The 22,489-nt window shown below is 45.1% G+C and overlaps 1 protein-coding gene across 1 annotated transcript; it reads left to right on the top strand.

Moving 5' to 3' along the window:
• The first annotated feature begins 2,750 nt into the window (after nt 1-2,750).
• Nucleotides 2,751-19,531, top strand: TMED10 (transmembrane p24 trafficking protein 10). Its single transcript, XM_067296830.1, has 5 exons — nt 2,751-3,012; nt 7,718-7,838; nt 12,511-12,584; nt 16,644-16,770; nt 17,234-19,531. Exons 1-5 carry the CDS (start codon nt 2,806-2,808, stop codon nt 17,353-17,355), a joined length of 651 nt encoding a protein of 216 aa, XP_067152931.1. The 5' UTR covers nt 2,751-2,805; the 3' UTR covers nt 17,356-19,531.
• Nucleotides 19,532-22,489: the final 2,958 nt, after the last annotated feature.

The following is a 22,489-nucleotide window of genomic DNA, read 5'->3' as shown; positions in this document are numbered from 1 at the left end:
ACAATTTTATAATCAGAACAATCCGAACTTGTGTGTGGTGCAGTTTATAGCATAATATAGTCATACAAGGGAAAGTTACAACAAAAGACTGATGATAAATTTCTTGGTCATAAATGTAACTCTTATCTAAAAATGTATCATGACAAAATGGACTAAATAGGAATGGAATTGTATTCAGTATATATTTACTCTTTAATAGTTGACTTTACACTTTGATTTTAGAAAATGAGGTTACCTTAACATGACTGAGCCACTTTCTCTGATATTTCCCCCAGAAAATAAGGCATCATTGAATGTTTTGAATTTGATAGAAGACTGGCTACATATCACTGATATGAGGAATGTTCTGTATGGAGAGATGTGTAGTGTTGTGCATGTTTCATCAGGAATTTTGTGGCAGAACATTACAACATTTCATATCTTCAGATTCAAGTAATCTATGTTTCTTCAAGCTTGTGAAATAATATCTATTTCTGCCTTAAGTGCCACAATGGAAAGAATGTTTTCATTGTGCAAGCATACTTTGATATATTGCAGAAACCAGCTAAATATTTATTTTGTAACAGTTGAGCTTTAAATTAATTTAATTGTCCAAGTAAGGAAAGGTTTGTGAACTGATTCAAAAAGTTGAAAAGATGTACTGAAATGTGCAACAAGTGAGAATAAGTACCATTTCAAACAATAAACTGAAGCTTAAAATAATGGCCTGTATATTTAAGCACAGTCAATGTTCACTTAAAACATACAGGCTATGCTAAGGAAAATCGTATTTTGCTAAAATGTCATTTAAACGTAGCACAGGGGCTTCGTGTTGGTGGGTTTTTTTGTTTTTTGTTTTTTTATGAGGGTTCTCTTTATTTCCCTCCAAGCAAAGAGGTCACTCTATCTCTGTACAGTTGGGCATAGTTCCTGTTCCTACACATGAAGGCCAGATAAGCTTGTTGCTTGAGTTAACAAGAAACTAACCCTGCCTTCATCATATTGTCTCAGTAAATATAACTATATGCATGTAAAAAACAGAGCTGTTCTTTAAAGCATTCTGGTCATGGCTTGGCCTGTCTTGGTCTGCATGTAAACATCTAATCCAAAAGTTTGGTAGTTTAAGGCTCATAAGATTGAAGTTTGTACCGATTCCTGCTTATTACTTGCCATTAATGACATGTTTTGCCCACAGGGAGGAATGGTGACATTTAAAAGAAATAAAAGAGAAACAACAGTGTAATATATTTTTTAGACGAGCTAATAAAAATAAAAGAGCTTTTTTTGTTGTTTTCTAGCAATGCTACTACTCATTTCTTTCTTCTCACCTTTCCTTACTTCCAAACACACCCAAATATTTGCAGCCAATCCCAGGAGCTGACTACAGATGTGGTAGTCATAATTGCATATTTGGGAAATTTTCCTCCTTCCTTTCCCCCTGTGTCAAGGCAAGTTACACTGAGGAACACTGCAAGGGCTACAGGAATGAAGAGAGGAGAGCATTAATGCAGTTAGTGGGTCATTTAATGCTGTGTTCGTAAAAGCTAAACTACTTAAAGTATTAGAGACCAAATGAAAAAAAAAGTAGATCTGAGCATATGCTGGAAAGAAAAAAAATTATCCAAAGTGTCTTTAAAGATCATCATAATTATATTTGGTGTCAAAAACACTTGCATATCTCTATCACTATCGTATGGTATTTGCATGGTGCTGTTCCACAGAAGTAAGACATCTGATAAAAGAAAATATTCCTGGCTGAAGAAGACAGAGGGAAAATTACTCAGAAACTTGAAAAAAAAAATTTAGAAAGGCAAGTGCATCTTCCACTGAAAGACCTGGGAGACATCCAACTGTATAAAAAGCTCTGGGAGTCTGTAACAGCTCAGATTGCTTGTACATCCGTAGTATGTACCTCCATATCTTAACACATTTTGATTTTTTAACTTATTACTGTGTTGTGTAACAGATCATTTCTTTGAAAATGTAACAGTCCACTAGGCAATGTTTAATACTTAACTCCAGTGTATCTGCTTCTGCCTTGAGAAGACGATCAGAAACGCACTTAAATTCTCGACATTTGTAATTCTTGCAGAAGGTCCCATTCGCAGCAGGCCCATTTTGCTGCAGGACGGAGGAGAGCAGGGTCCAGCGGCCCCCGGGTTTACGGCTGTGGGCCTGGGTGACGCACAGCCTGCCAAACCTCCCCGAATCCCACGGGGCGCCGGCAGGGCCTCCCGGAGACAGCGGTCGGAAGTAACGGGCCCTTTTCTGCTGGCCGTCAGCCTAGGAACACGCGCGCTTCCGTCAGACGTGGCAGTTTGTGTCACTACTATAACGTTACCAATTTTGATTTAAAAAAAACAGTAGTGCTTGTGTTACATTCATTTTATTCTTCTTCCTTCTGACTTCGCTGCTAATATTGAGAGTTTTTTTTGGGGGGAAGAGAACCCATTCGAATTCCCTCGCAGGCCTCAGGTACTTTTGTAACCTTTACGGCAGTTTCCCAAAGCCTCAGCCTCCATCTACACTTTAAAGGAAAAACAGCATCGCTTTGCGGTGGCCCCGGGTCTATTTTTATTTCTTCTGATTCCCGCCTGCAGGCCCAGCCACGACACGGCGAGCACCCCGCGCCGTTGGCATTTCCGCCCCCTCCCCGCGCCCCCGGCTGCCCGCACGCGGGGGCCGCCCCTCCCCCCCGCTTCCCGCCCTCCGCGCGCGCCCCTCCCCCCGCGCCGCGCCGCGCGCCCGCACGCGCTGACGCAGCGGCGGCGGCGGTCACGTGGCCCAGAGGAAGACGCCTGGCCTGTCGCACCCGGAGCCGCCGCCATGCCGCTGCCGCCCGGCCGCCCCCGCCTCAGCCTGGCGCTGGCGCTGCTGCTGCTGGTGGGCCCGGCGCGGCCGATCTCCTTCCAGCTGCCGGGCAAGGCCCGCAAGTGCCTGCGGGAGGAGATTCACCGCGACACGCTGGTCACGGGCGAGTACGAGATCGGCGCGCCGCCAGGCTCCTCCACCGGCCCCTCCGCCAACCTCAAGGTGCGAGCGGGGCGCGGCGCGGCCCCCGGCCCGGCGGCGGGGGCCTGGCGGCGGGGGGCGGTGGGGGCGCGCGCCCCGCCCCGCCCTTCCCCGCCCCGCCCGCGCGCGCGCGGCGGCGGCCGCCGTGACAGGGCGGCGGCCGCCGTGACAGGGCGGCGCGGGCCGGCGCCGGACGGGGCGGGGCGGGTAGCGGCCGCGGCGGGGGGGCCGGGCCGGGCCGGGCCGGGCCGGGCCCGCGGGCCGCTCCCGCAGCTCGGCGGCGCCGCGGTCCAGCCGCGGGCTCCGCGCGGCGCCGGGCAGCAGCCGGCGCCTGCTCTGTCGGAGGCGGCGGCAGCGCGGGGCTCTGCGGGGCAGCGGGCCCGGCACAGGCCGCCCTGCGCGGGGCGCCGAGGGCTGCGGGAGGCGGCCCGCGCTGTGTGGCGTGCCGGCGCTACGGGCCGGCACCCCGGCCTCGGCGGGGCACAGAGGGATTGTGGCTCAGCGGGCCAGGCTGAGGCAGGTTCGGTTTCCGCACGTGGCACAGCACCGTCCTGACGCGCCTTGTTTTCCATGCATGATACAGCGCACACAGGGGTTGTAGTTACCGGTGATGGCGAGCCTCGCCTTTTGCAGCAGCGTGATGGGGAGGGATGGGGCACCTCCGTGACAGACGGCTTCCGGTGACGCAGTAGAGGACCATGACAGGGCTTGCTTTGTATTAGGGAACAGTGTGGGTGAACAGCTCGCCCAGGGTTTGCCATCTGGGGATTAGGTAATGAGGGAGAAGGGTAGGTAAGAGCTTAAGGAGCTGTGCCAGGGCCTCCTTTCCCCGCGAGATGTCATGAGGGGGAGGCATGTGGATTAGAAGACGCGCGGCATGATGTGGGGGCTGGGCCGCTGAGATAAGGCCGTCCTAGGCCTGCCTTTGTTGACACTGTGTAGGGAGGAGAGAGTTACAGTGACGTGGCTGTTCAAGAGCTCCATCTCTCCGTATGGCCTGGAACAAAGGGACCAGGCAGCAGGTCATAGCAAAAGGGCCAGATGGGGACTTGGAAACAAGCTTCCTTACTCTGTCCTTTCTATAGCATGACTTATGTAGATTTTAATGGGTCATTTTGGCATGCTACCACTGCCACCGTGTTCACTGCAAGGAAGAAAGCACCAGGATGATAGCCTGAAGGATCTTTACAGAGTATAGGGGAAAGATCAGCAGAATATACATGAATAATACATCTATCTATGTGACAGGAAGCTACTGAAAGAGCGCTTTACAGCTTCACTTTAATTCTGTTCACTATGTTCCTTCCCTGAACTTTCTTCTAACTTCCCAACTATCCAAGTAGGTCTATTACTACTTAATCAATTTGCAGAAGCTTTTTTCTGTCTTTCTTTTACTTATCTCTGAGCTTCCAGAGGATTTTAAAAGTAACCATACAAGCAAACAGTGACAAGGCTGTCTGCTCAAGAGTCTCTAGGCTCAGAAATTGGAGTGTTCAGTGAGAATTGTGAGATTTTTCTGAGATCATGTTAGCCTTGCAGCATCTGCCTTCAGATACCTGAAGACCTTGGGATAGTGGCAGTCATGCTTGGTTTTGGCTAGAGAAGGCTGTTTCTGGAGTCTTGCTTTTTTTTTTTTTTTTTTTTTTTTTTTTTTTTTTTAATATTTTGCTCTGTATAGTTGCATCATTTGTAAGAGGAAACTTGTCTGTATATAGACAGAGCTAAACAGCTTTAGTGCTTTGAAATGTTGCTACAGTGCTTGCCTTGTAAGGTGCATGCATTTTAGTCTGAGTACTATGTTACCTCTGTCTTTTCTCACTCAGTGATCAAGTGTCGTGGATCTCTGGTTGCCCGCTCTTAGGTCAACTGACCTGCAGTCTTTTCTGAAACTTGCTTTTATTACAGAGGACTTGTCTATGGAGGTGGTGAGGCAATGCCATCCATGAGCCCTATGCCAGGGTTTTAGTCTGGCTTTGCTGCTGAAGTTGATACCAAATTGAAGTTTTATTTTATTGGAACTGTAAAAATCAATTTGATTTAAGAAACCAAATGTCATCCTGTCGTAGTTTGAAAAGCTACGAAGGAGAAATAGACCATGCTATTCGTGCTCTTTTTCTTACTGTTTGGGTATGCTATGGTCACCCAACACCCTGGGCACATTTAAGTGCTGTACTACTTCTGCTAGGTGCAGACTTCTTTTCCTTTGTGTCTGAGTTGGTGTGGGAAAGATTAGTTCAGGGCGTGATATCTGCAGGTGGTCTCCTTCCTTCTGCACTGGATGGTCTGTTTCAGTTCCCTGAATTGGGCCACCAGAACGTAGGAGGTTGGTAGTTAATCTTGGCTGAGCTCAGTATGGTTCCTGTCCATGAGCTAAGTTGGGTGTTTGTGATATTCCAACACTAACAGTGGCACCCTCTGTTTCTGAGGAATCTGCACAATTTGCCAGCTGGCTATGGAAGGGAGGCTTTGGGGTAGATGACGTCTTGCTTGGGCCCGGTCACATGCATCTGTCCCATTGTTGAGGCCAGCAGTTTGGGGAGCTGTTGGGCTGTTTGTCAAGGGAGAACAATGCCCTGTCTGTAGAGGATGGTGTTACTGTAAATAACGTTAGAATATCATGAAAAATCCCTTTCAGGTCAACTTCTCCCCCACAAGTTTTCTGGCTGGGTTACTCTCAGCTTCTCCCACCCCCACATGCCCAGCTGAATGGATAATGTATTTGCCTGATTTGGGTAACAGTATCCAATATTGAAGGAAGCAGATAGCAGAGCTTTTACTGTCTGAGATCCTGTTTATGAGCAGGCTATTGCTAGAGCTGTAAAGGATAAAAATGGATCAAGCTGCACAATATCCTCTAGCTGAAGCTTAGCTCTGGTCTCTAGAAATCTCTAGGGGATAGTGCTCAAAATAATAGGGATGTTTTAAAGGCTTGTCTACTGTGTTCTTGTCGCTGTTTCTTGAGACTGAGAATCCAGTGTGCGCACTATGCAGTATCAGCCTGGAAATATATTTATATGTGTGTGTGTATGTATGTATATATATATATATAAAAGCAGACTGACATCTTGGTGAATCAGGATCGCACTATTGAATAGTGTGCACCGTATGGTCACCAAAACATATACTTTTATGTCATGTCTGTGTGGTCAGATACAGATGGTTCTGCGCTCCAGTTGGGCCTACTTGCTTGAGCTTCCAATGGTTCAGTGGCTTGTCTCTGGCCGGCAAGGGAAATGGCAGCACAACTGTCTGTACCTGATTGCATAGCCGTGCTTTCATCTACTTGATGCTTGACTTCAGGTAGAGCTCTGATTGGGAACTGCAGTACTAGACAACAAGGAGCACTGCTCTGGTCATCAGATGCTGACAGATTCCAGATGGTTCAGGGGAAGCTACAAGAAATTCCATAATAGACAATTATGGCATAATCCGTATGTAGAGGAAGTTTCTTCCTAATCTCTTGCCAGCGATGGTTTATACCCTAAGGCATCAGGGTTTATATCCCTTATTATTTTTCCTGCCTAATGTGGAAACTCTCATTATCTATGTAAAGGTTTGAATCTGTTCTGAATCGTAGCATACTGTTGGCCTCAGTGGTATCCTGTGGCAGGGAGTTAATTAGGTGCTGTAATAAGAAAACAAGATGAGTATTTCCTTTGAATCATTTCAAGCGCTTAGCTGTTCTATATGCTTTTTGTACAGGAAAGCAAGATTGTAGATGGCATGTGTGCTTTTTTTCTTGTAAGATGGAGTAAGGGAGAATGTCTGACTTATCTTCTCTGTATCACATTTTTTTGTGTGTACTTCTCTCTTCTCTTCTTTTAAAATTATCCCCACACTTTTCAGTCTCTTCCTCTGTAAGATTTTCAAAGACCTCTAGTAACTATAGTACTCAGGCTTTTCAGCTGTATCTGTTAAAGGAAACTGGGAAACATTCCAGGGGAATGCGTACTGTTGATTTACATGCAGTATTATAAAGCTTTCAGTTTTTTCACTCCTGCTCACTGGTCAGCGTATTTCAGCTGGACACACCTTTTAATTCAGTTGGGCACAGTGATTCTTAAGTCTCTGTCCTGAAATGTGTATCTGCTTTTACTCTTTGTTGATGCAGTTTGTAGACTTTCTACAGTTTTTGCCTATTCTTAGTAATTCCATAGAGTTAGCTCAAAGCAGTCATTATTCTGTGTAGTCTGAATTGTCTTCTGAAGTGATGACTTTTATGGATCTTGGCACCCAAACCTTGTATAATTCAGGGCTACACTGATGGTTCATTTCTAGGGGAACAGATGTGCCCTTCTCTATTTCTTCTGCTAGGGAACGAGTCTTTTTTTGTCCCGTAAGGCTTCTCTATATTTCTGTTGCTATGGGAATTTATGAATTTTGCTTGCAAAAAGAAGCTGCAGAGGCAATGAATAAGAATTTGGTACAGCTAGAGATCCTAAATATAGTGTGTATTCAGAAGTTGTAGGGGGAGGAGGGACTTTTTATTTATTTATTTATTATGAATGTGAGTAAGTACCTGAGAGGCACTCTTTTCCAGCTGCTGGGGTGGGGGTGAGTGGGGGGAGGAACTGAAATGGTTGAGAGGAAGGAGAGAAACTGTTGAAAGCAAAATGCAGTAAATCCAAAGCGAAGGCTAGGAGAAATTTTCCATCTTAGTTTAAGAAGCATAAGCACATGGCAGTGAAGCATTGTGTTCTTCATCCATATTGCATTTCTCTTACAGATAACTGACTCAGCTGGACACATACTATATGCGAAGGAGGATGCCACTAAGGGCAAGTTTGCCTTCACCACAGAAGACTATGATATGTTTGAGGCCTGCTTTGAGAGCAAACTTCCTGTGGGTAAGTGAAGCGAAGCCTCCACTGTCTGCCTCTAGCTTTTGATGAAGCTCATATATATAGTGGATGCATGCATTAGGGCTATGGGTGAAGCAGTCCCTGAGTGTGGTTTGCTGAACACTTTAGGACTTTTAAAGCAGATCTGCAGGAGGTTGTGGGTAGGCATCAGTGGTACAGAATATCTGCTGTCTGTGTTGCATTTGGAAATAAGTAATCTTCTGTGGCTGTTCTATAGAGCACTCAGGTTTCCTCTGCAAGAGGCATTAGAAAGGGGAATCTTGTGTATTCTTCCTGCAGAGGTCACTGCAGATCTAATGAACTGGCAGGGAAGAAACCAGACCTGTTTTGCTCTTTTCTTGCTTCTCCTCATCTTGCAGTTGAGCCAGGAAAGAGTAGAATGCCATCATTTCCAGGATCCTGTCTTCCTCCCCAGTTGTCCATCTCTGTGGACAATTCTGTGTTAGGTTGAAAACCATTTTCTGTCGTGTGTGTGTAGAAGATCGTGGCCTTGGGTTGCACCCACAACTGCTCTCTAAGCGATGGACAAAGGGAAGGGGAAATGAACAGGACATCAGTCTTGCATTTGTGCTGCAAGGATGGTTGCCTAACAAGCGCTGAGGCTCGTTTCCTGTGAGTGTGACGCATGTGCTGCTTTGAGTGGCTAGGCTCAACTTCAGGATAAATGTGCTGAAAAACAGCAAATGTGGGCTTTCTGTCTTGTTTGCTGTGGTGTGAGGAGATGCAAGTTTGTAGGTGCTCACATCTCTTCACAGTCATTGTCGGAGTTCTGTTCTTTGGGCCCAGTTCTCCCATGTTTTATCCTAAAAAATAGGAAGGTGCTTCACAGAGCAGCCACTGCAGCATTCCCCGTATCTGTTGAAAGGCAGTATCTGTTTTGCTGTTCTGCCCCACATTTAAGATGCAAGTAGTTTGCCAGTGAAAGAGGACTTTCCAGAAGCAGAAGGCAATCTTCTGCATTGGGATTGGGAAGGATCTGGCTTATAACACCTCTTCTGCAGTATTTTACAGATAAGAGAGAGACTCCAAATGCTCAGGGTTTTGCTTTTACTTCACTCCAGAGGTAGTGCCTTCAAATACTCCATAACATTGAGACATGCAGACAGCAGTGACTCATCTGGGAGAGTCACTCGTGCCATTTACTGTCCAACACCTGGGTATTTGGGAGGTCTCCAGACAGTCCCACATACCCTTTCATAGCTTCCATGTGATCACACACTGAAATGGGAAGATTGAAGGCTTCTTTCTTTAGTTGTGTCTAGACTCTGTTTTCAGTGCTTGCGACAAGAGGTCTCTTGCCTAGCCTCAGCCCCTTATAGCTCTTTCGATGGTATCAAATGCTTGTTCCATGTCTCCCTTCTATTGTTGTGAGTTTCTTTTAAAGCTTTTGGTACAGATGAGGGTAAAATATTTCCAAGTGCAGCTTCTGTCAGGTGACCAGTGGGGGAAAATCTAGAGCCAAATCTAGAGCTGCCCAACTGAGCAGCTGTATCTTCCTCTGGAGACTTTCTCTTTGGTGGCATCCAAGCTGCCAGTTTCTTCTTGGACCCAAGGGCCCTAAATTCCTTGCCAACAATGTATACTGCGCACTAGGTGTCTCCTGACTTCCCATGCTTGTGCCAGAATTCAAGGAAGTATTAAGGTGAGGGAGGTGGCCCTGTGAAACTGAGTTATGTATAGGACTTGGTTAAGGTATTGGGGAAGAAGAAGAAACCATGTCACAAGGAAGTGCCTGCTTTGGCTCTTCTATAATGTCAGCACTGGGGGGAACTGGCCAGGCTCTGATTTCTCCCCATGTTTCTCTTTAACAGGTTTTCTTTTTCACAGTTTCCTCAAGTAAGCAGTCAGGGCTGCTAGTGCTGCAGCCAAGGAGGATGTTGGTAGAGTAATGGGAGAGGACGACTGTTGGTAGAGGAAGCCAAGAGCCGTTAGGCCAAGGAGAGTCTGAGCAACTGGGATTTCTTAATTTATAACCACAGAAATGAGGAAGAGGAAGTGAGGAGATCCTGTGTTGAAGGTCCAGCTTGTCATAGTAGAGAAGCCTCATAGGGCACTTCTTGTTGCTGCGGGTGTTTGTGTGGCAGGCTTTTTTCCCTTCCCCAGTTCTCCATTCCTGTAGATGGAAGGGGCCTGTCTTACTGACCAGTACTGTGTTCCCAGAAGCACTTATTCTAGCATCAGATGTTAATTTTTGAGAAGAAAAGCATGGACTGCATTACATGCTCCCCTCTTGCTGTATGCTAATCTTTACCTGTTTTCTCCCTTATAGTGATGGCAGTTCTGTACGGTCATATTAGAATTGTTGCTAGGACAGTTATGGAGAACTGGTTTTGCTTTCCACTCTACCAATAAAAATAAAGGATCTGAATTTACTGGAGGAACTGGAGCGTCACTTTGCTGCCTGTACTTCTTTGAGGCAGCCTTTAATTCTTCTCTTCACCAAACTTACTTAAGAGTTCAATGATTTATGTATTCTGGAATTTCTTTGGAAAATTTCTTGACATCCAATTTAACCATCCTGTTTTCCCATTGACTTAGCAAATTAGGAGCTCTCTTAACCTCCCAGGAAACAGCTTTGTGCTTACATGAGATGACCTGATGAAGACCCTGACCTCCCAGGGGATGCAGGTATTAGCAGGACAGTTTAGTTCAAGATCTCTGGGACTTCTTGTTTTTTGTCTTGCAGTTGATCTCCTCTGCTCTGGCGAGCACTGGCTACAGGAGGAGCAGGGAGTTACTGAGGGTCTGGTGACCTGGAGAGAAGCTGCCTAGTACCTCAGCCTCAGTAAACTTATGGAAGAGCAACTTCAGTTTTTGCAGGGTAGTCCCTGACAATGTTAACCTCTTGCAGAATGTCTGCTCTCCATCCCTTTGCACTCAGCAGCTCTTTCATTTGTCTGCTTTCTTACTGCCTCTTGGCAGCTCTCCCTTCCAGACCAATTAATCCTTCCAGTTCTATTCTCCTGTTCACTGGCCTTTTCATCTTTCTCACCTCTTCCTGGAAGTCCCAGAGCTCCACCCAAGCTACTGTAATTTAAGCAACATAAAAAACACTCACTGAAGTGTGTGCTTTGAATTTTCTTGTGCAGCTACTTTTGGCCATCCTATCTGTCAGTCTCCCTGCATACTGATATATGACATAAGTGGTCAAAACCTGTGGCTGGAGAATGGAGCACTGGATTGTTGTAAAGAAAAAAATGTCTGTTAAAGAACAGTGCTGGGTTTTGAGTTTGTTTTTACAATAACCAATCTTTTTTAAGCAAACTGAAAGTTTCGATCCTAATCCTAATTGATCCATTAGGCTCTTACATAGCTCAGTTTGAATTTTGAGCCACTGTATCCCGTAGGAAACTAACGAAACAGTTTGTAGTTAATACAGACCGTGGTGCCAGTAGGTTATTCCATGTCCTGATAGCAGTACAAACTGGAGGCGATTCTGCTCAGGTGGTGGAGGAGCTTTTTAGTGGATAGAGAGAGAACTTGAGGCTGCCGTCTTAAAGATCTGGAACATGTTCCTAGCTCCGTCTGAAGTGTCCCTGTCTAACCTGTGTATTGGATTTGTAGACTGAGGGAATGTCCACCTGGCAACCTCCTAAGGCAAAGTGTGAGTCTTGGATATGCTCCTGGATAAAGACTCTGAAGTTCATTGTATAAGTGAATTTACACCTTGTGTTTTCTTGGCAGCCAGCTGAGGACAACTATGTATATGATCCAAAGTGCTGGGGTTTGGGAATGTATTATGAACGAACATATCCTTGGTGGGTGGTGTAGTGGAATAGGATATTCAGTACAGCTGAAGTACTACATTTTTTTAGGGTATCTTATGTGCTTATCCTCTTTTTTTATTTTTTCTTTCTTTTTTTTTTTTTTTTCTTGTGAGCTTTCCCAGATATGATAGCTTGTAGCAGTTAAAAGAGGCTGTTAGCTGTACAGTTCTCTAGGGTGGAGGCTCCAGCCTTAAAACATATCTATTGTGCTATTGACTGCAACTTTACTGTACTCGCTGTGGCTGCAGATGGCAGTTCTCTGAGGCAGCATTGTGTTTTCCTGGCTTAGGAAGCCTCCTGTCATCTTCGGGTTCACATTAGCAGTGTGGGTCCCAGACATCTGATCTGTTCTTTCCCTGAAAAGATACTTTGAAGTTTTTGTCTTCCCTCCTAAGACTCTGCAGCATGCTAGGACCAGTAGTCCCTATATGCTGTAACCTTGAATTAGAGGAATTTTCCTTCTGCTCCTTTATACGTAAAATCATTTACAGCCCTAGTGATCTTGATGAGTTGTTCTTGCGCTTCCTGCTAGGAGGAACGTGGCCTCCCCAGTTGAATATTTGTCCCTCTGCTGATTTGTCTCTAGCCAGGCTGTCTCATAGCAGCTGGTATTCATCTTCTAATCCTCTGCAGTTTTTACAGTGATTTGCATCCTACACACACTTAGCATTCTTAGTTACAGCTTGTTCTCATTATCTTTGGGAGGCTCTCCTTCAGCCAGGATTTATTCTGAAGTCTCTGTATTTTTAGGCTGGACTGTGCTGCCTCCGCAGTTAGCTGCAGACTGGAGGGGAGGGATGTTGTGAGTCCTTCCTCAGTGGTGGGGAGAACTGGTGATTTCCTGGCAGGCTGAATGTTTCGCACAATGAATCCTTTCATTATGCTTCCAGGAACAGGGAGGATGCCGGACCAGCTCGTGATTCTGGATATGAAGCACGGAGTTGAAGCAAAGAACTATGAGGAGGTATGTCCCTTGGCTGCTTGCACTTTAGACTCCCCTTTCCCAGCACTCACGTGATGCCATTTGTAGATGGGGCTCATGATGGGAAGCTGTTTTCCCAGCGGTGATGAAAGCCTGTCTGTAACCTACAGTTCCATTGAAGCTTTGTGTGTTGTGGTGTGTGGGGGCAAACATCAGCTAAAATCCACTAAAATCCATTCTGTGATCTGGGAACTGGGGCCTAATGTGTGAATTTCTTTGCCAGGACAGTGTGACCCAGCATAGGTATTAGAGGCAACAAGAGGTTGAGGTGTATAGTTTCCCCTGACTCAGCAGCAGAGTGCATTTTAGGTTAGTATCAGATCATCCTAAAGGTGAAGCTGCATTCCTACTGCTGTTACCTTCATGACTGTGAGAGGTACTGGTCTCACAGCCAAGAAATGGTGCTTGTATATTTCTAGGAACCGACAGTGTATCAGTATAAAGGTATTTGGCAGAGTAGGTGGTGTGAAATGGGTATCTGGTTTGAAGGAGTGACGCTGGGAATGGGCATGAAACCTAAACGTTTCCGTTTTAGAATTTAGTTTTCTTAGACCCAAAAGCCAGCTGTGTGGAATAGCAGTTGTTTTGTGGTTGGGACAGTCTCTGGCTGGTTTGTAGGCTGAATTTTGATGACTGCTACCATGCTTTTGGCTTGCTAGGATTTAAGGTTGATTGGTCCCCAGTAGATCCAGTGCCTGAGAAAATGAAAGTTGTTAGTGGTGAAAGGTTCTTGCAAATGATTGCTATGTCCACTGAACAAAACAGCATGGGACATGCCTTATGGAGGAGAGTGAGTAGCAGAGGCAGCGTATGGTGGCAGCTAGGAAGACTAATATATTTCTGAGCTGGGCCTGCTGGAGTTTCATATTCTTTTGAGCCTTTGGGCTAGCACATCCCGCAAGGAGAGTAACAAACTGCTTGGGGTCAGAGAAGAGCAAAGCAATAATTGGGCCAGCAGGCCAGCTGTCTGGCTAAACCAACTATTGAAGGATTACAGGATGTTGAAACCTTATGGGATGTCCCTGAGAGTGTAACTGAATTATGGCGACTGCATGTACAGAATTTCTTTAAAGACAACCCTGAGAAATATGCTTGAGTTATATTATTGTAATGCCACCTATAAGTACTGTTCCCATGTAGAAAGGTTCCTTTATGCTGGTATATCTGCATCCTTACTGATTGAACTAACATAACTGTCTTGGATTAAAAGTAAGAATACATCACACTCCTCTCCAGTGTAGTTAGATCAATGCAAAAGGTCTGTGGACAGACTTGGGTAAAGAAGAACGTTAGATCAGCAGTCCTACCCTGCTATCAAATCCAGATCTTGACAGGGGTAGGAAGCAAACTTGACTTCTTGGGACCTCTCAGAGTGACAGATGATGTCCAGCCTTGTCAAGCAGCATGTCTGCAAAGTACTCAAACTGGTTTACTGTTTGTACTGCTGCTACTGATGTTGTTTAGCCACGCTGCTTTGCAGTGTGTTCCCCCCCCCGTCTCCAAGTTGCTATAGTGTTTGTGTTTTTTTGACATGACAGGTAAGGCCTCAGAGGAGAGGACTGTTGTCCAGGATTCTCTCCTCGAATTGCTGCATTTTTGAGCCTTTTGCTTGTGATGTTAATCTGCTGTAAGGCACCTTTGTCCTCTCCTCCTCCCAATTCTTCTTGTTGAGCTGTTGCAAGGAGAGCTGATGCAGGGGTTTGAACCAGGGTCCATGCTTGTGCGTGGATATGTACAGTGAGAGTAGGGGTGATGTCTGAGTCTGGCTGCATCAGCTTGCTTTGCTCCAAGAATGTCTGGATCTATGCAACTAAGATGGTGAGCTAGGTTAGAGAAATCTTAGCTGTCCTTCTGTATGGCTTTGTCAGTCGTCTTTGTTCCCTGGGGGAGGGAAGCAAAACTTTCCCATTTGGCAGATAGAAATGGAGGTAGGGAAAGGTGAAAAGACTTTTCAAAGGACACCAGGAGGACTAGGTGATCTAGAAAGGAGCCTAGATCTCCAAATCCTTGCCAAATTCTGCCACAATGTGTGTGTCTGTGCTGGGAAGGGAGTTAGGCTTTGGCCCATCTGTGAGTGGCCCCTGAGAAGCTCAGTGGAGTTGTTCTCTTGGTTGTTCTGGTGGTCAAAACGTTCTCATGCCTTCCAGGCTGTTGGTGTTTCCATTGCTCACCATCACAGATGCTTGGTGGGCTTTTTACAAAATCCCTTGCAGCAACTGTGCGTGTTGCTAATGGGAGGTTGGATTCACTAGGGTCGAGAGGAGTTTAAGGATAGACGTCTGAAAGTCCATGCAGGGCTGAGAGTAGCCTCACCTATTGACAGCAGCTAAAGGGATGCAAGATGGAATAGACAAGCCTAGGTTTTTCCCTGTGAAGCCTTTCTGTGAATGTGCAAAAGTGCCCTCCAGGAAGGTATTGGAGCCTGTCAACTCAGGGTTGTTTTGTCAGTAGAGATGCCTGAAACATTGTGCGTGCTACAGACTGCTGCTGTAGCTGTGTCAGCATAGCACAGGCTGTAGGCATGATTATGCTAGTGCCAGTTTTTCAGCAAAGCTGTTCCTGCAGAGGTGCGTCCAGATCACAGGGTTTTGTCAGTGCAGTGTGTCAGCTAAAAAGTGGGAGGGTGTTTTAATCTCCTCTTTCCTACCCCCCCTCATGCTCTTTCCAAACTGACTCTGCTTTGCTGGCAGAATTGTAGTATAGAGCTTGAGGGCCAACTGCTTACCAGAACATACATGTCACGCAGGAGACCCTTCAGTGAAATGGCTGATTAAATAATGTTTTCCTGGTTGTAAGTGTCTCTTCGGATCTGCTCTGCCTGGGCAGCTGTATCTAGAAATGGCATTTCTGGGATGCCTGCTCCCTGAGCGCCCTCTATTGCCTTGCATGACTGGCGCTTTGAGCTGTGAGAGACTTGGTCCTGGAGTTTATTTCTAAGTAATTCTGTGTCACTGTGAGAAGGGTGCTCTGCAACCAGTCTGTGAGCTGAAGGTGTGCCATGTGTTTCCTGTAGTGATTCCCAGGTGATATGGTATTTGTCCTCCACTGCATTACCTCAGGACATGGAGTCTGGCCTTCATGCTGGGGGTTCTCAGTCGTAGTAATGACAAATTCTATGCAAGAAACAGAGTTATTCAAAATCTGCAATGTAGCAGTGGCAGGAATTGCAGTTAGCTTCCTTTGTGTAATGTCTTTATGTCACACATTTGACATGCTGTTTAGTCAGGCCAGGGAACTTTTGTGACTCCACATGTTTACATTTTCAACTTTAAATAGTTGTTGCAATGGAATGTGCTTTCTAATTGAATTTCCTGTAGATTTTTCTTTTACATATAAATTTGTGGCTTACAGGAATGTGGGTTGCATGATATGCACAAAAATGATGTCCTGTAAGATCCAGTTTTATGAAGCTAGCTGTATTTTTTTTTTTAATTGGCTCAAATGGAGCCCATTCCTTACGTATTCCAGCAGCGTCATCTGGTGGCTTGAGGCAGATAGAGCACTTTGTAGCTGCATGGTCCCTACCAAGAGCATTGTGCTCTTATGTAGGTAATAAAACCACTGCTATTAGGAATCAGTGTGTTCTGACTTTCTGGGACATATATCAATATTTAGCAAAGTGAGTCTCAGTGCTACTATCCAGTGTGCATATAGAACAGTACTGTATGCATATAGAAGTTAGTCACCTGTACCTTGGTCTGTGGCTTCTCTTCACTGGAGGTTTAGCCATGTGGTAAGCTTTTCATACCCAGTCCTTGGAAGCCAACTGTGATTAAACTAACATTCAGTAGAATAAGAAGGGAATGTGTTTGTGTGCATGCTTTGCCCCTCCTTCAAGCAGGAGGGGTAAATCCACGTTTCTGAGAACAGGTGGGAGAACTGATAGTGTTTTATGCTATGGTAGTTTCTGGCTTGTAGAGGTATTTCCCTAGGGGAAGAATGCCCCAGATCTGAAGTATGTGAGAAGGAATGGTTCAAACTGGCAGCAAAAGCCCATGTGGGAGCTCTTGTTTTTGCCTTTGTGATTCTCCTGTTTTCTAGATTGCTAAAGTGGAGAAGCTGAAGCCTCTGGAAGTAGAATTGAGGCGCCTAGAAGATCTTTCCGAGTCCATCGTTAATGACTTTGCCTATATGAAGAAACGAGAAGAGGAGATGAGGGACACTAATGGTAAGAGTTTGTGTATTCCTTGGGAGGACCGGAGCTCTAAGACACTTGGTCTTGCTGAATGTGTTATTAGGACAGAATCTGGAGATGAGGCAATTACAGTGGTCTCTGCCTGTTCTGTTCCTAGTTAGAGAAACCCTCTGAAACTTCTCTCCTTCTGAAGCAGTCACTCAGTCTTGTGTGTCCTCTCTCTAGAAATCAGTTCTTTCTCTCTCCATCCTAACATAAATTATTCTGTACTGTTTCATGCTGCCAGTTAATCAGTTTCATCTTGTCCCCTCTCATTAGATGGCCTTCCTTTATTCTCATGTACTGCTAGTGCTTGAGTGCCCTCACCTTCATGCTGTTTGATATCTTGACTTTAAAGTTTTGTAGGGATGGGGAGAAAATATCCTGGGGACTTTGCCCTCCTGAGGAGCATTCTGTGATGTTGGACTCATGTGCAATGGTTTGTTGTCTGTTTCAGAGTCAACAAACACCCGGGTTCTGTACTTCAGCATTTTCTCCATGTGCTGTCTCATCGGACTGGCCACCTGGCAGGTCTTCTACCTGCGTCGCTTCTTCAAGGCCAAGAAACTGATTGAGTAAAGGAGCAAGACCTCCTCCCCCTCCTTTCAGACCCAGCTGGACACTGCTGGGACCCAGCCATGGCCCTCTGGAGCCATCTCATGGATGATACCCACTGATTGGAGCTTTCCTGCAGGAACTTGGCCCCTAAAGGGGGAGGGGAGCATAGACATTGGAGGCAATTGGGGACTTCTGAAATCCTATTGGATGTTGAGGGTGGGGGAGGTTGTGATGGGTTTGGGGGTTCCTGGGGCAGCGATTAAATAAAAATGATGTTTCCATGACAGCTGCAGCAAGCTTTTGCGCTGTCTGTTCTCCGTTTATAATCCTGGCTTGGTGATGTTTCCCATCTGTCTGTGACTGTAGTGTTACTCTGAGCCACTTGATCCTGCTGAGCTCATTAGGTGTGATGCAGCTAGCACCAGGGCAGAGCGAGGGATTCCCTGTTCTGACCAGCTGGGATCTAAGCCTCAAGCAGACAGAGGTCAGTGCAAAGCAATAGGATTCATCATTCCAGCAGGACCTGAGGATAGAGGGAGGTCCAAGGGTTGGTACCTGTCGCGGACCTCAGTGTTTCTCCCTGTGGGAGCTGAAATCTTTGTGCTGATGGGTCCAGGCACTTGAGCGTATGGTGGTTCAGCCTGGAGGAAGGGGGGAGCCTTGGAAGGAGAGCTTGCTAACATATTTGAGCCTGGAGAGGAGAAGCCTGTCCTGCTCAGATAAGCTGTCCAGCCTTGATCCCAGCCTTGCTCCATGTGTTTTTCTTGGATTAGCCTCTCCTGTTCTGAAATGATGGGGCAGTTTCCCTGAAAGCCATGGTCAGTGACAGCCTTTTGCAGTGCAGACAGGAGGCATCAGTCAGATATAGTCACGGTGCAAATAGGAGCAGGTTGTGCTAGGAAACTTTGTTCTGTGTTGAGCAGGAGACTTTTCTCACCTAACACCGTAGAGTTTATTCAGCAGACAACTGGCTGCATCTCCCTCTTTTGAGACTTCAAAGCAAGGAATGCTTTTGCTTTGTGGAGCATGAAGGCCTGTACACTGCTTTGAGATCTGTGGGTGCAAGAGGTGCTTTGCAGGTTAGCAGAGGACTTGTTGGAAGTATCTGGATGAACTAGAAAGCAGTACACAGTAGGAGCAGTCTAATGCTGCATCTGTGGGGTATCTGAGCTGTGCCATCAGCAGAACTGTTTTTCTCCTATGCAGTATTGCAGAAAGCAAGTGGACTCTCATAGGTTCTTAGCCGTCCAGATGGCATTATGTCAAATAATCCAAGCTGGGAAAAAAACAAGCAGGTTAATTTCCTGGACTTACATGCTGCAGTTTTTAGGCAGTGATTAAAATTCTTTCACCTTCTCTGCATTCCTTCAGAGCAAATGCAGCACAGCATCGTGGACTCGTGTCTAGACCATTCTGGCTAGGGAAAGGGTTGTCACGGCCCTGGACCCAGCCTACCATTTTGAAAAAAGCATGCGTTTATAATTTCTAACTTGAATTTGATCTATTGTCAGGAGGGGAATGGTTGTTCAGGGTGAGGCAATGGGAAAGAGGGTGAAAAGATGACCTACTGTCATCTAATACATTAGGACTTTGCACCTCCTTTTCCATTGCCCAGATCCTGGAGTTGTTAGTTCCACTGGAAAGTGCTTATATTACTTTTAATTTGTTTCCTTTTTAATAAAGCCATATGAAGAACCCAAGTCCGCTCCCCTCCCCCTGCATCCACTTTATCCTTGTAAATTTTTGAGAGCTGTTATGGTGCAGAACAGCAGTTATGCCACAGGACTGAATTACAGAAGTCACTTGAAGTTAAGTTTTAGGTCCTGCAGTTTGTAGCAGATCTGTTAAGGTTTTTGCTTTTTTTTTTATATATATATATATATATATATATATATATATATAAATTGAAAAGACAATACAAGGAGGAGGCTTTCCCTGTCTTGTCTGTTTTGATATCCTCTCCCCGACCTTATCAGAGTACAAAACAAATCTTTCTCCTAAAAATGGTGGTGAGGCTTTCAGTTCCTCAGGTGACTATTGCAGTATCATCATTGTGATGTTGCTTTTTGACCTTCACTGTGCTGGTATGGTTACCAGGGAACAGATGTGGGGGACTAGTATGGATTTATCTGTAATGACTGGTTGGGGGATTTTGTCAATTTTCTCAAATAAAATTTCTCTGGGGAAAAATAACCTACCTCAGTTGTCTGTGCGAGTCTTGTCCTCTTTGTGCGCATTCCTGCTGACTGCTGTTCCCTGCAAGCTGACCTGTCATAGGAAACAGCAAACACGCAGACCCCCAGGACTTTGTGTTTCTCTACCAAAAGCTGTTTTCTAAAGAATCTGAGAATTCTGGAGTCTGGAAAGGACTATATGTACTGGGTCCTGTCTGAGGAATAGGATCAACACAGCAAATGCCAGTCATTCAGAAAGAGTTGTCTCTAATGAAGGTGTTTGTTTTGTTTGCTTTTTTCCCCCCTCTTCCTAATTATCTCTCTCTACGTGGAGAGATTTTGAGAATGCCAGTTTGGTTTATGCTTGGCTTAGTGAAATAGGGCTGATGTTCTAGAGTACAAGATTCAGTTTTTCACTGTCAGCTCCCAAATAAAATTCAGTTCATTAAGAGAAATTTAATTACTTTCAGTTTTGTGCTTCAGAGGAAATCTTAAATTGTTGCAAAGATGAGTTAGTTCTATGTGAGCAACAGATGTTCACTGAAGAGAGTGATGAGGTATTTACCTAACTGCTGTCAGATATCCTCTATTGGGCCTCATGCAGTGACCAAGTGAGATATGTCACATAGTAGGGCTGAGGCTACTTAAATGCTGCGTAACTGGTTAGTAGTATCAGGGAGAATTTCAAGAAGGGAAATTCCCAGACCTCTGGATAAGGATTAGCCTCTACAAGTTCTTGCTTGGATGAATATTTGAGTATGTGAAATCATACAGCTGTTCTCATGTGGTAGGTTGGAGGTGTGTCTGAGCTGTTTCAAAGTACTGTGGATGCAGAACTGGTATGTTCATTCCATTTTACTTCTGGGAAATGGGCTAAAGTTGAGCTGTTACAGATACTTGGGTCTGAGCCCATCTTTGTGTGTGACAAATGCATCACTGGTAAATCTATAATTGCCTGTAGCAAACTGCATCAGACGTTTCCAGCCTCTTCCTCCCACTTCTCAACATGACTAACAGTTTAATTATCACACTACTTACACAGTGTGTGAACATTCCTAAGTAAGGTATATCTTCATGTATTCCCCCTCCTGCTATGTCAACGTAAATTGTTTTCTTTGTAAAAAGTACCCAGAGCAGCTGCTCTGTGAGTGCACACTTCAGGGGATGAATATTTTACACTCTGCTCACTTCTCACGAGTCAGGTATGTGAGAAATAACCCAAGTGTACAACACCTGTGTTGTCTCATAACCAAGAGATCAGCATGTTTAACTACTGGGCAGCCTCTGAAGGACTTTTGACTCAAACTAGTCTCGCAACTGGTTGGCGAGATCATTAGGGGATTCCAGCCTGTACAGTTCATGGGGTCCTACAAGAGGCATTTTGGGAAACTAGTGTGGTCTCTTAACTGTTGCAAATTCATGGAATGAATTTCTGTCTCTCTCATCTCTTTAGTTGTGTCCTTCAACTATATTTGTCTTTGAGGCCCAAGATGTCCTTGCCTTTAATGAACAGTCTCTGTGGGAAATGAACTTCCCTTTAGTTGAAGGTTGCTCTGTGGAAAGGAGAGAGCAGAAACCTGAAACTGATGCATCTTTCACAGGAGAAAGAAGTTGAGCTTGGTGGCTTGTGAAGACTGTAGCTGTTCAGGGTGGGTTGTGTTGTCTGCTGCCCTTCCCCAACCTTAAAAAATGTTGTCAGGCCCCCTGCATGTTCTGATGTTTCTACCCCCAAACAACCACTGGTGTTTGTGGGGTGACTCTGGAAGACCTATCTTTCTTTGAGGAAGGTGGAAAGAGCAGAGGATTTGGAAAGGCTCTGCCTGTTGGTATTTCTTGGACCTTTCCATAAATCTGAAACAGGTGAGCCCAAGTATTTCCTGCAACACTAAAATATAGTACAAGCTTACACAGAAAACTCTGGCGGGTTGTTCAGCAATGTTTTAAAGAAGTCTGTTTTACTTCATGCAGAAATGAGCTAGGGGTTACCTTGTTTCAGCTGCAGCTAAAGTAACTTCTTAAACTTTCTGCAAAATAGCAGTAAGTGATACTCCTTATGTTGCAAGTGATCCCTATGGTTTATCACCTTAAACTAAATGCAGTAGCTTACACTTACCTATTTCAGACTTGCTGGAATAGCCTGCCAGAGGACCTGTGATTTCTAGGTACCTGCCCCAGCAGTCTCAGCTGTGAGACTCATTTGTATAGCTAATGTTTGGAGAGAGCAGCTACTTCCTTGTGGGCCCTTTTGATTTGTTTTATTTCAGTTTCTGCAATAAAATGTAGATGTTAAATAACTTCCTTTTGGAGCCTGTTACTCAAAAAAAGCAGTTACAGAACAGTTCTCACATAGCTCAGTCTTGCTTCTTTTATGGTTTCCTCTGTCACTAATTTCCTTTCATAGATAATATTCTTGAGGTACCTTTTCCTTGAGCTTTTAAATCATACAGTTACATTGTGTGATCTTTACAAAGGCTGTTTGAGGAGAGTGGCCCTATTGAGTTGAGTTTTAATGAGATGAACTGTCCTCTTGGCTCTCTGGGGCAGAGTATTCTTGCAGGTGCTGCCCAGACAAGGCAGGCAGAGGGAAACGTGCTTGTGTTTTGCAGCTATATCACGTTGCAACTCCAGCTGGATTTGCTGCAGAGCTTCATCCTCTAGGATTTTTTTCACCCATTTCCGCTGCTCAGTCTTTTCTTTCCCCTGAATATACTTTCCATGCAGGTAATCTTCTCCCAGGTGTATGACACTTGCTATACGTATGTAACATGAGCCTCATTGTGTTGTCATCTTAATTATAATTAACCATGCGGATGCCTTTTCACTTCTCATCATGGGCTGCTCTTTCCTTAAGTTAGTAAGGACTTCACTGTTTTAGTTCAAATGACAGTGTTCCTACCCTAGGCTGAATTCATCTTTCAGTAATGATTTTGCAAGAGGCAGAATGGCATATTATCAAATCCAAATACTCTAATCTAAATTGT

Source organism: Apteryx mantelli, chromosome 4 (assembly GCF_036417845.1).
Source record: "Apteryx mantelli isolate bAptMan1 chromosome 4, bAptMan1.hap1, whole genome shotgun sequence".
NCBI lineage: Eukaryota > Metazoa > Chordata > Aves > Apterygiformes > Apterygidae > Apteryx > Apteryx mantelli.
The sequence above is the reverse complement of the archived record's forward strand: the minus strand, read 5'-3'. Positions and strand labels throughout refer to the sequence as shown.